Here is a 12,429-nt window from a genome sequence, read left to right as displayed (position 1 = left end):
TTTTTGGCAGCTACCTCACACTTTCAACATATAATAAGTTTGTGGTCCCCCAAAAAGCCCAGATCTTTTCTGAGAAGCCAGACTGTGATCCATAAATTTTCAGTGACCCCAAAAGCACCTGCTCTGGGCTGTCAGATGCATGTACATTTCTGAATAGCCACAGTGTGCCTAGTGACCCAATGCCATGGCTCCACCCCTGCACCAGATGGGCCTCAGGGCCTCTGTCTCCAGGACACATGCTGACTGGCAATTGGTACAAACTCAGTAAAGACTAACTTGGGATAGCAAAAGTCAGGAAACCTGGGCTGGAACCCAGGGTCTGCCCCTTAATAGCTGTGTGACCTTAGCAAATCCCTTCTTTCTGGGGCTATTTCCTTCCTTGTAAAATGAGAGGGCTCAAACTTGTTAAGTGGCTCAATGGATAGAGCACTAAGCATAGAGTAAGGAAGGTGTGAGTTCAAATCTGGCTTCGGACACTTTCTAACTATGTGACCTTAAGCAAGTCACTTAACCTCTGCCTCAGTTTCCTCATTCATAAAATGGGCATGATAAGAGCACCTACCTCTCAGGGTTGTGAAGATCCAATGAAATAACATATGTTAAGTGTTTTGAAAGTCCTATGTACATGTTAACTATTGCTATTATTAGATAATATCTAGACTCCCTTCTGATTCTAAATCCTGCATTCCTAGTAATGTTGATCTGAGCATCATAACATAAGGCAAAGAAATCAGTTAAGAAAAAAGAGTTTTAAAACATCAGGTCAAAGGCCAACACTGCCAGAAGTTCCCCTCCCCTTGCTTCATTCTCTGGGAGCCAGGTGAGTGGGAGATGCTGAACCAAAGCCAGGCCAGTAAACAAGCACGTGCCAGCACCAGATCCAGTCCTTTCCCTAGATGCCCTGACTGCTCAGCTCCACAGCACCAAGGGTGCTGAGCTAATGTGCACAGTGTCATCTCAATTCCTGACCGAGATGGCAAGTTTTAGGACAGGCCTGATTACACCCTGGCCTCTCCTTTGGCCCGCTTCTGCACACCTTGGGCCAGCCTGTTGTCTGACTTGTAGACTTTTTGTGGCATTATTGGTCTGGCTTCTGGCTGCCCCGTCCTCTACCCTACTGGCTAAATTGTTGGCGAATAGCTGACCAGTCATTGTTTAAATTCTGGGGGCTGGTTTATTGACTAAGGTGGGGGGGGTGGGATTCAATAGGGGAAGGGGCTATCTTCCAGCCCCAAAACCACTGAGGGCTTTCTTACCTCTCTTGCTCAATATTATCTTCATGTAGTCGGGGTCATAGACTTGGAGAATATTCCAGGAGCCTGAGAACCACCTGGGAAAGGCACATGGGAATTTCTCTGCCAAAGAAACCGTTTTACGGAGCTCCTCTTCCACTGGAAACTGAAAGCAAGAGGCAAATAAACAAATGGAGAGAGAGGAGATGAGGCTTGAAGGAGCATGAAGAGCAGGGGTTTGTGTGAGGTGGGACTTGGCTCCAGGTTCGGGACTCCTTTGAAGCAGCCACTGAGCAGGGAGGGAGCCTTCAGCCTAGGCTTACATCCAACCACAGCATTCTGCTACAACAACATTTTAGATTCCTAATATTTGTCCCAGACCCTGAAAGAAACATGAACTCCTCAAGGAGTGTGTCCAAATAATTGGCTCATAGAGACATGGAACATTTATGCAGAAACTGACTTCAGACATCACCTAATAAGACACGGAAATCTAAGGTCCCACGGTGGCAAAGTTAGGCTAGGTCCCAGCTCCTTAGAGGAGTGGAGGTAAAGGGAGGTGGGGGAGAGAGAGAGAGGAGGAGGAGGAGGAGGAGGAGGAGGAGAGAGAGAGAGAGAGAGAGAGAGAGAGAGAGAGAGAGAGAGAGAGAGAGAGAGAGAGAGAGAGAGAGAGAGAGGAAAGGGAAGGAGAGATACTCTCAAATTCTCAAAAGGATCTCATCTACTACTCAGGAGTGTCTTCAACAATACAAGCCATTACCCATCTTGTGTAACTCATGGGTCCTCCAAAAGTTCCCCATTAAAGGAAATACCCAATATGCTGGAGATCTTCCTCACTGTTGTTCTCCCATTAGCCATTTTTTGGTATTAATAAGGCATGTGAGATTTTTTTTCCCCTATACCTTTGGTATCTTCCCTTCCTTCAACTTAAACCTAAACTATTTAAATAAGCAATTGAAAATCAAACATGCAAATCTAAAAATGAGACAGGGACAACAAAAATGACACCAAAACTAGCTCTAATAATTTCATATGGAAGTCAAGCCAACATGAGTCATCAGTATGATTTGGCAGCCAAAAGTGTTAATGTGATCTTCAATTCCATTAGGAAGGGCACAGCTTCCAAAAATAAGGAAGTGGTGGTCCTACCATCCCATTCCCTTGCCAGACCTCCTCTGAAGTATTGTGATCAGCTCTAGTCCCTATTCTGTCAATATATTTTTAAGCCTCCTCAATCTGACTCATCATTCCACCAAAACTTCTCTCTCTAAAATTACCAGCAATCTCTTAGTTGCCAGATCCAATGGCCTTTTCTCAATTGTCATCCTTCTTGACCTCTCTGAAAACTTCAACACTATTGATCACTTTCTCCAACTTAATACTCTCTCTTTCTAGATTTTCAGGACAGCACCCCCTCTCTCTCCTGATTCTCCTCCTACCCCTCTGACCACTCCATCTATGTCTCCTTGGCTGAACCTTCATCCAGATCATCCCCTCTAACTGTAGGTGTCCTTCAGGGTCCTGTCCTAGATCCTTTCCAACCTCTTTCCCCTCTATTTTGGCCTCTACCACCTCTCCAAACTTCTTGGACTTTATTTCTCTCCACAAATTCCAAGACACAGTCATATTCAACTACTTGCTGTTTCTCATACCCAAAACTCCCTTCCCTATTTCCATATCTTTGTCATGTCTGCCATCTGTACCTGAAATGAAATATTCTCCCTCCTCATCTTGGCTCTAGATTCCCTCTCTTCCTTCAAGTCTCAGCTCACATCACGCCTTCTATCATCCTCCAGATGCTGGTACCTTTCCCTCTGAGATGACTTCCATCTGCCCTATTTACATTTTGTACACATTTGTCTCCCCCATTAAATGGTGAGGTCCTTGAGATCATGGACTATTTGGAAAGGAATAATGTTTGTTGAATAACTCCACCTCCCTTGGATTCTGCATGCATTTGTGGGAGAGTGCACTCCAGAGATATGGGGGGAGGGGGGAGAGACCATGGGGACCATTGACCTAACCTAGTTTCTTCTCAGTCTTCTCTGAACAATGTGTCACCTGTGGAGCCAGGCCCCTGCTTCTTTGGACATTGTCATGTCTAACTCAGGCCCCACTTTAGGGCCAAGAAATCCTGAAGCCCAAGCCATCCTGTGGCTCCCCTATCATGCTGAGTTGGCATTGTTAGAGGCCTACTGGTGAAATTAGAGATACTTCAGAGAATTGACACACGTCATGTGGAAGAAGAATCAGGTTTGTTCTGTGTGACTACGTAGAGAAGTCCTAGAGAACCAAGCAGAGGGAGGTACAGAAATTAATGCCTCCTGAAAATTGCATAGTAAGTTCCCCATCCCTGAAAGAATTTAAGCAGAGGCTGATCAGTTGCTGAGCACAGATGATTACACAAGTTATTCATATTTCATATAGAGGCTGGATTAGATGATGTTCAATTATACTATCGGAATACAAGAAACAAGAAAGAGATTATCTCAGGAACACCTGGGAAGATATGGATGAACTGATACAAAGCAAAGTGAAGAGAAATAGGAGAACAGTGGATAGCAACAACATTGCAAACACAACTAATTTTGAAAGTCTGAGGAACTCTTGTCAGCACAATGACCAAACACAATTCCAGAGACCTATGATGAGACATCACCTCCTGATGAAGAGTTGATAGACTCAGGTTACAAACTGAAACTTTTTTGGTATGTGGCCAATATAGGAATTCGTTTTTCTTGACTATGCATGTTTACTACTTTCTCAAGAAAAGGGAGAAGGAAAGAAAGGTGAAGGAGAGAGAAGGCAGACATTTGTTTTAAAAAAAATTAATTTTAGAAAATGATGACTTCCAATTCTGAAATTCTATGATTTTAAGGGCTGAGTAAGTAACTTGACTTTCAATTATCTCATCTGTAAACCTCAACTGTCTTATTTGTAAAATGGAAATAATCATTCCTGCCCTGATATGGCCTGAGCATCTTCATGATCATGAAATGAGATGTCATCTGCAACTTCTTGTTCAATTGTCTTAATCATGTCTGACTCTCTGTGACCCCATTTGGTGTTTTCTTGGCAAAGATACTGGAGTGCTTTTCCATTTCCTCTTCTAATTCATTTTACAGATGAGGAAACTGAAGCAAAAAGGGTAAAGTGACTTGCCCAAGGTTGCACAGGGGCTGGATTTGAACCCATGAAGATGAGTCTTTCTGACTCCAGGTCAGGTATTCTATCCACTGTGCCACCTACCTGCCCTGCCATCTGCAACAGAGTGTTGTAAACCAAGAACTTTAAGTGTGGTTAAGTTTGAGTCACTTGTATTGGGATATTCTTTGGATACAGTTCAGAGACTGGGCAGTTAGTCTCTTAAAACCTCTCTGACAGCTAATGTGACTTTATAGTTGGAAAACTGGTCTTAGAGACAGGAATACTTGGATGTTGGTCTTTCTATCATCACAATCCATGTTGACTGACCCTGGAGAACTCCCTTCATTTCTTAAGGCTCCCAAACAATTTTCTTTTTTTCTTTTTCTTAAAATTTATTTATTATTTTATTTTTCCCCAATTAAAAGTAAAAACAACTTTTAACATTTGTTTTAAAACTTTGAGTTCCAAATTCTCTCCCTTCCTGTCTCCCCACAGTGAGAAGGCAAGCAATTCAGTATAGGTTATCCATGTGTAGAAATGCAATACATTTCCCTATTAGTGGTGTTGTGAAAGAAAACGTAAACAAAAAACTCAAGAAAAATAAAGTTTTTTAAAAGTAGGCTTCAATCAGTATTCAGACATCATCAGTTCTTTGTCTGGAGACAGCATTTTTTCATAAGTCCTTCAGGGTTGTCTTGGATCATTGTATTGTCAAGACTAGTCAGCTCATTCACAGCTGATTGTAAATATTGCTATTACTTTGTATACAGTACACTTCACTTTGCACCAGCTTATGCAAGTCTTTCCAGATTTTTCTAGAGCATCCAGCTTATCATTTCTCATAGCATAAGAGTATTCCATCATAATCATATACCACAATTTGTTCAGTCATTCCCTAATTGATGGGCATCCCCTCAATTGCCAATTCTTTGCCACTGGAAAAGAGCTGCTATAAATATTTTTGTACACATAGATCCTTTTCCTTTTGCTTTTTATCTCTTTTGGGATACAGACCTAGCAGTAGTATTACCTAAAAATTGCTCTACAGAATTTGAATCAGTTCACAATTCCACCAATAATGTGTTAATGTCTCATTTTTTCCCACAACTTCTCCAACATTTGACATTTTCCTTTTCTTTCCTATTAGCTAACCTAATAGGTATGAGGTAGCACCTCAGAATTGTTTTAATTTGCATTTCTCCAATCAATAGTGATTTAGGGCATTTTTTTATATAGCTATAGATAGCTTTGATTATTTCGTTTAAAAACTGATCATATCTTTTGATCATTTATCTTTTGGGGAATGGTTCTTATTTTTATAAATCTGACTCAATTCTTTATATGTTTGAGAAATGAGGTCTTCATCAGTGAAAATTACTTTAAAATTTTTTCACAGTTACTACTGCTAGCTGTATTTTCCTTCACTCCATTTCCCCTGACCTGTTTATTCTATTCTCTCTCTCCTTTCACCGTGTTCCTCCTCAAAAGTGTTTTGCTTCTGACTACCCCCTGCCATAATTTTCTCTTCCTTCTATCACCCCACCCCCTTCTTTTGTCTCCTTCCCTTCCTCATTTCCTATGGGGTAAGATAAATGTCTATACCAAATTGAGTGTGTATGTTATTCACTCATTCTCCCTCACCTCCCCCTCTTCTCCTCCACTGTAAAAGCTTGTTCTTGCCTCTTTTTTGCACCATTCTACCTCTCCCTTTCCCTTTCTCCCAGTACATTCCTCTCTCACCCTTTAATTTCATTTTTTTAGATATCATCACTTCCTATTCAACTCACACCTGTGCCCTCTGTGCCCACTCTTTCTAACCATCTTAATAATGAGAAAGTTCTTATGAGTTTCAAGTATCATAATCCTATGTAGGAATATCAACAGTTTCACCTTATTAAGTCCCTTATGATTTTTCTTTCTTGTTGACCTTTTTACGCTTCTCTTGAGTCTTATATTTGAAAGTCAAATTTTTTTATTCAACTCTGGTCTATTCATTGAGAATATTTAAAATTCCTCTATTTTGTTGAATATCCATTTTTCCCCTGAAGGATTATACTTAGTTTTTCTGGGTAGATGATTCTTAGTTGTAATCCTAGCTCTTTTGACCTCTGGAATATTACATTCCAAGCCCTCTGATTCTTTGATGAAGAAGCTACTAAATCTTGTGTTTTCCTGATTGTGGTTTCACAATACTTGAATTGTTTCTTTCTGACTGCTTACAATATTTTCTCCTTGACTTGGGAGCACTGGAAATGGGCTATGACATTCCTGGGAGTTTTCATTTTGAGATCTCTTTCAGGAGGTAATTGGTGGATTCTTTCCATTTCTATTTTACTCTGTGGTTCTAGAATATCAAGGCAATTTTCCTTGATAAGTTCTTGAAAGATGGTGTCTAGGCTCTCTTTTTATTGTGGCTTTCAGGTAGTTCAATAATTTTTAAACTATCTCTCCTGGATCTATTTTCCAGGTCAGTTATTTTTCCAATGAGATATTTCACATTGTCTTCTATTTTTTCATTCTTTTGGTTTTGTTTCTTGTTTGCTCATAAGTAATTGGCTTCCATTTGCTCAATTCTAACTTGTAAGGAATTACTTTCTTAAGTGGTATTTTGGATCTCCTTTTCCAATTGGCCAATTTTACTTTTTAAGAAGGTTCTTCTCCTCATTGACTTTTTGTACCTCTTTTACCATTTCCCAGGCAATTTTATAAATCTAGGAGTTATAGAGAAAGCACTGATTTCTTTTGGTAGAGGGAGGCTCTTATTGAGAGCTCTCTGCACTGGTGAAATCATAGGTCTAGTGAAAGCAAAAAAAATCTCACTGATCTCAAGTCTCCATCTTGAGGGTAAAACAACTCCCTGGCACCTTGTTTCCAGATACTTTGGAGTAATCATTTGGCTATTAAAATCTGTCTGCTGAATATCTACCAAAATCCCTTTGGTATCAGACAGACTGACAATTCTTGGTACTTTATCCTTGGCAGAGCTTCTCTCATTGCTTCAGGAAACAGAGCTGCCTATCTGGGATTCTTGTCCTTAGTAGGTTGGTAATGTTTATGGCAACAGAGTGGAACCAAGTCCAGTTAGGTAGGAACAACCTGGCAGCAATATAGGCAGCCTTTTCTTCCAGGATTTGGGAGTGGTTTATGAAATCTGAAGGGTATTTGGATGGCCCTCAAGCTGAAAATTCCTACCCTTTGGCTTTGGAACTTCATCATTCATGACTTATTTCTTTTGGATGAACATTAGCCTCTATAAACTTCTCTTTGAAAGACCACCCTATCCCCTGGAAGGAGGAGCAGAGTGAGCCCTCAACATTCATTAAGCACTTAGTGCAGAGGTTCCCAAACTTATTTGGCCTTCTGCTCCCTTTTCAAAAAAAAATTACTCAGTGCCCCCCAGAAATTTACTTTCTTTAACCCTTTAATGTTTTTTATTTGCATCATTTCAAAAAATATACATTTTAATGGCTCATCTTAAATTTAATAACTTATTGTAAATTTGTGGGGTTTTTCCTGCATTGAAATTTTGATGGGGCAATATTGTATCATATAACCATATAATATATTATTGTAAAAAAGTCATTACATGCACATTACAGTCATTACAGATTCCTGTAGATATATGCTGAGTTTCCCAACAATGTACAAGATGCTTGCCAGACAATACTTGCTTCTTAAGAATTGTAAATGGATTTAACCACAGATTACTTATAACTTGTACATCGAGTGTGTATGTGGAAAATAATGTAATCACTATGACTTTAACTGTTACATAACAGATGAAACATGTACAAATGTTTTTTCAAAATTTTCTTGTCTTCTTTCCTTATGCTTCCACCACCCCCTTACTTTTATTCAATGCCCCCCAGTTACACCTCAGGCTACTACCACCCCCTGGATTGGTCCAGCAGCCCCCAGAGGTTGGTATCAACCACTTTGGCAACCTATGATACTAATGAGAGCTTAGTGTTTGGAACTGGTGGCAGAAGAAGGTAGAAAGTACAGATGACAGAGATATAGTTGGCTCCCTTGTGGATCTCAGTGTTCTGATGGTAGAGATAAGACAATCACCAAGGGAGTTATAGTCCAAAGGACTGATGAGATCAGGACCTCAGGGGAGGTACAGACAACGAAGCCTGAGAATTTGGTGAAAGAAAAGATGACATCTCACTAAGAAAACAAGACTCAGGGGACACATGACTGGTCTCTTCCAATACTTAGAGGGCTATCATATAGGAGAGGGACTATGTGGCCCCAGAGGGACAATCAGGACTTTAATTACAAAGAGTCCTTTTCTGGTTCAATGTCTGGTCAAGCATTATAACTATGAGAGGTGACAAGGTACTACATTACCTGGAAGGTAGTGAGCTCCCCATCACTAGAAGTATTTAAAGACAGTGCAACTGTAGGGCAAATGTTCTTTCCCAACATTTCACTAGGAAACAGATCATCTGGATTCTAACCCTAGTTCTGTCTGTAGAGTTGTATGATTTGAGAAAGTCAGCTTTACCAACGCCCAGCACAGTAGCTGCTTGAGAAATGCTCTTTGACTGATTGGCAGATATGGTCCTTGTTGTCTTCATCTATCAGATGGAGAAATTGGACTATCAAGGGTGGAGAATTTGCAACCTCAAGGCCACATGTGGTCCTCTAGTTCCTCAGATGCTGCCCTTTGACTGAATCCAAACTGCACAGAACAAACCCCCTTAATAAAACTATTGTTCTGCAAAACTTGGACTCAGTCAAAAGGCCACACCCAAGGACCTAGAAGGCCACGTGTGGTCTCAAGGCTGCAGGTTCCCCACACTAGATACTAAAATCACAAAACTGGAACTGAAAGTGACCTAGAAGGCTGCGGAGTGCAGATCCCTCTCCTATTGGGCTCCCAAGTATAGGATTTTAGCCATATCTATTCCTTTTCTGGTGGGGGCTCAATGACCATGGTCCGGGGAGTTGTGGAGGACAACACTGCTGAAGTATTGGCTAGACTTGGTTGGCTAGACTCTGAGGGGCCTCCCACCTCAGACTCTGTGGCTGAGACTTCAAGGGAGTTTTCCAGAGGACTGGTCCAAGCAACCATGCCTCTTCTGGACCTTCCATAGATGAGCAGACAGACCTTACACCTAATCATAGCCACTCTCCCTCTTCCCAGGACATCACCTACCTCCAAGACATTCCCATAGAGCCAGTGGGCAGGAGGCCCTGGGAAACTCCGGAATTCTCGAAGCAGCCTCTGTCTATGCATGTACAGTTGGACCACCTTTAGCACCAGCAGGCCCAAAACCAGCAGAAAAGAGATGTGGACAAACCAAGATGCATTGCCTGGGAACCAGGCAAAGGAGAGCAGAGAGCTCATGATGCTGCTACCCCAGTCACTGTCTGCCAGAACTAACTTCTCTCTTCCTCCTTCGCTCCTCCCTGACCTTTAGGGCAGGATCTCATAATCCCCGTCAACAGACTTGGCCCTAATCCCAGACCAGAGCTCACTGCCTCCACTCACATTTCAGGTACTGGTAAAATCAGGAAAACAGAAAAATCCTCTGGGATTTGGAGTCAGAGGGAGCACATGGGTTACCTGCTGAGAGTTGGAGGCATTGCTGAGGGGAAAGGTCATAGTGTGAAGATTTACAGGAGCTTCACCGAATAATTAAACAGTTCACATGTAGAGAGGGAGAGTATGTGGAGATTTCACTCAAGGGGAAGAGATCTGGCCCTTCACTGGAAAGACCCACAAATGTATGTGCACAAGAAGAGCCAGCCTGGGAACTGGGGAGCATAAAGGCACAGATCTAGATCTATAAGGAACATGAGAAGCCAACTAGTCCAACTCCTTTAGTTTGCAGATGAGGAAACCGAGGCATATACACAAATGACTTGCCCAAGGTCACAAAGACTGTAAGGAGGAAGCAGAATTTGAACGCTGGTCTTGTCATCTACTTTCCAAGATAGGATCTGAATATAGGCCAGTGATCTTTCCATTGAGCCTTCAGGCCAGTAACAGGAATGGGTAGGCTTTCCTTCCAGGAAAGGAATCCTTTCTACGGGTTCTCATAGACTGCAGTGTTGGAGTTCAAAGGCGCTTGTCCAGGACAACAGCAGTATCATGGAATGGGTGCAGACTCCCAGACCTTTGCTGAATAGAACTTGATTAAAACTTTCTAGGTTGAACCAAACAGTCAACACTTACTAGTAGTGATCATTGTAAACACTGTTGTTTGATGTTATACTATGATGCTAGGACTCCAGTGTGGAATCACCTCAGTAAACAGTGCTAATGGCCATAAAAGCATTATAGGCAAAGACAGGTACGATTGTACTTTTTCACTGCTCTGACTGATATTGATCCTGTTTCAGGCTGCTGTTTGCCCTTCATTCTTGAGGAGGACCATGATCTCAAGGAGGTGATGCCAAGACATGCCAATGAATTGGATTTAAGTTGAGGGAAAGTGCAAAGTCAGGCAGATGATACTGGAAGCTTCCCATTGGATAAAACTCTTGATCCCCTTTCAATGATCTCTGAGTAATTTTTCTTCTGCTGCCTTAGAGAGTTAACTCAGATCCTCTCCCAGTTTGGGGACCCAATAAAGAAATTCCACCTACCTGAACCTCACCCAAGCTTGGCTTCAATCAATGACCTTGGGTGTGATTAGGAATGCCTTCCCCCTCCCCTCCTGGCACTGATAACCTGTAGAGGGCTAAGGGGAGCGTGAGTCCCATGATCAAGGCCATAGCTGAGGCAAAGCCTATTCCCATGAGACTTGTGCTTACTCAAACCCTGGCAGAAGCCCTCCATGACCCTGGAACCTGAGGTTCCTGCAGATACTGACGTTCTTTGCAGAAAAGTTGCAGTTGAGTCTGGGAACTCAGGAACTAGCTTCAGGAGCAAGATAAGCTTCATTACTTGCTTCGGGCACAAGGACGTAAGTAAGTCATGAGATGGTGAAGAAAGGGATGAGCTCAGCCTGCACATGATTGTGGTTACAGCCTTTAAAAACCCTGATTCTCAGCTGAATAAACGGAGTTGCCTTACATCCTGCCTCCCGCCTCATTCATTGCTTTTGAGATGAGGGTCTTGCTGGTCAAGACTCTCTACCCAAGGAGTTCCTAGGTGAAAGGAATCCTATAATACCCCATCTTCAAGTCCATTCTTAGGGTGTATAATTTTGCTATTTGAACCCCAACTTTGAGCATGTTCTTTCCCTGACACATCTGCCTCAACTTTGAGCTGGTTGAGTTCCTTGCAATTCTAGATGCACTCACCTCGAGTTTTCTGGAAGTCGTTCTCAGGATCCAGACCTGCAATGAGCATCAAGGCCATGTAGCACCAATTTTTACCATTGTGGGAACTGGGGCTTAGAGGGGACCAAGAACACACAGGTTGTATCAGAGGCAGGATTCAAACCTTCCTCTTCTCACTCCAAATCTGGTGCTCTCCCCACTCAGTTGCTCAGTTAACATTTTTAAGCACCTAATACTCCAGACACTGGATATACAAAGTAAAAGGCAGTCTCTACCCTCAAGGAGTTTACAATCAAACAAGGGAAAGAGCAAACAGCCATGTACAAACAAGCTATGGAGAGGATAAAGCAGAAATAATCAACATTAAAAATTATAATAATAAGCTAGCATTAAGGGGTAATCAGGAAAGGTTTCCTGTAGGAGGTGGGGTTTTGGCCTCACACTGCAGAGTTATACTGTCTCAGCCAGGCACTAAGATGTCATACTCTTTCCCACATGCACATGATTCTACCATACAATCCCAGAAAATGGGCCCTCTGTCCCTTATGTCCCCAAAGAGCTCCCCGCTGCCCCCGCTGCCCCTGCTGCTCCCCCTGCTGCCCCCATTATTCTCCCCCACTCCCCCCCGCTGTTCCCCACTCCCACCCCCCCCCCCCCGTTGTCCCTCCCTACGTAATCCCGCTGGGGGGGGAATCTCCCTGCCGGCAAGCCCATCCTCCCACCTCTCTTCCTAATTGATCTCTCCTCTTCTTTCCCTCACCCACAGCCACCACCCCCCCACACACACACACAGAAAGCCTTACAACTGTGA

General features: G+C 42.5%; 1 protein-coding gene across 2 annotated transcripts in view; it reads right to left on the bottom strand.

The window, feature by feature from the left end:
- Nucleotides 1-9,854, bottom strand: part of LOC140530092 (cytochrome P450 4A11-like) — a 49,275-nt gene extending 39,421 nt beyond the window's left edge. The window contains exons 1-2 of one of the 2 annotated variants that reach the window (XM_072649335.1): nucleotides 9,544-9,854; nucleotides 1,257-1,398 (exon numbers count right to left, since the gene is read on the bottom strand). In XM_072649335.1, the coding sequence (XP_072505436.1) occupies nucleotides 1,257-1,398; nucleotides 9,544-9,735 (334 nt within the window). In that variant the 5' untranslated portion in view covers nucleotides 9,736-9,854. The remainder of the gene's footprint in view (nucleotides 1-1,256; nucleotides 1,399-9,543) is intronic. The other variant, XM_072649334.1, reaches the window with a different exon arrangement.
- Nucleotides 9,855-12,429: the final 2,575 nt, after the last annotated feature.

Source organism: Notamacropus eugenii, chromosome 2 (assembly GCF_028372415.1).
Source record: "Notamacropus eugenii isolate mMacEug1 chromosome 2, mMacEug1.pri_v2, whole genome shotgun sequence".
NCBI lineage: Eukaryota > Metazoa > Chordata > Mammalia > Diprotodontia > Macropodidae > Notamacropus > Notamacropus eugenii.
This window is presented reverse-complemented; position numbering and strand designations above follow the sequence as displayed.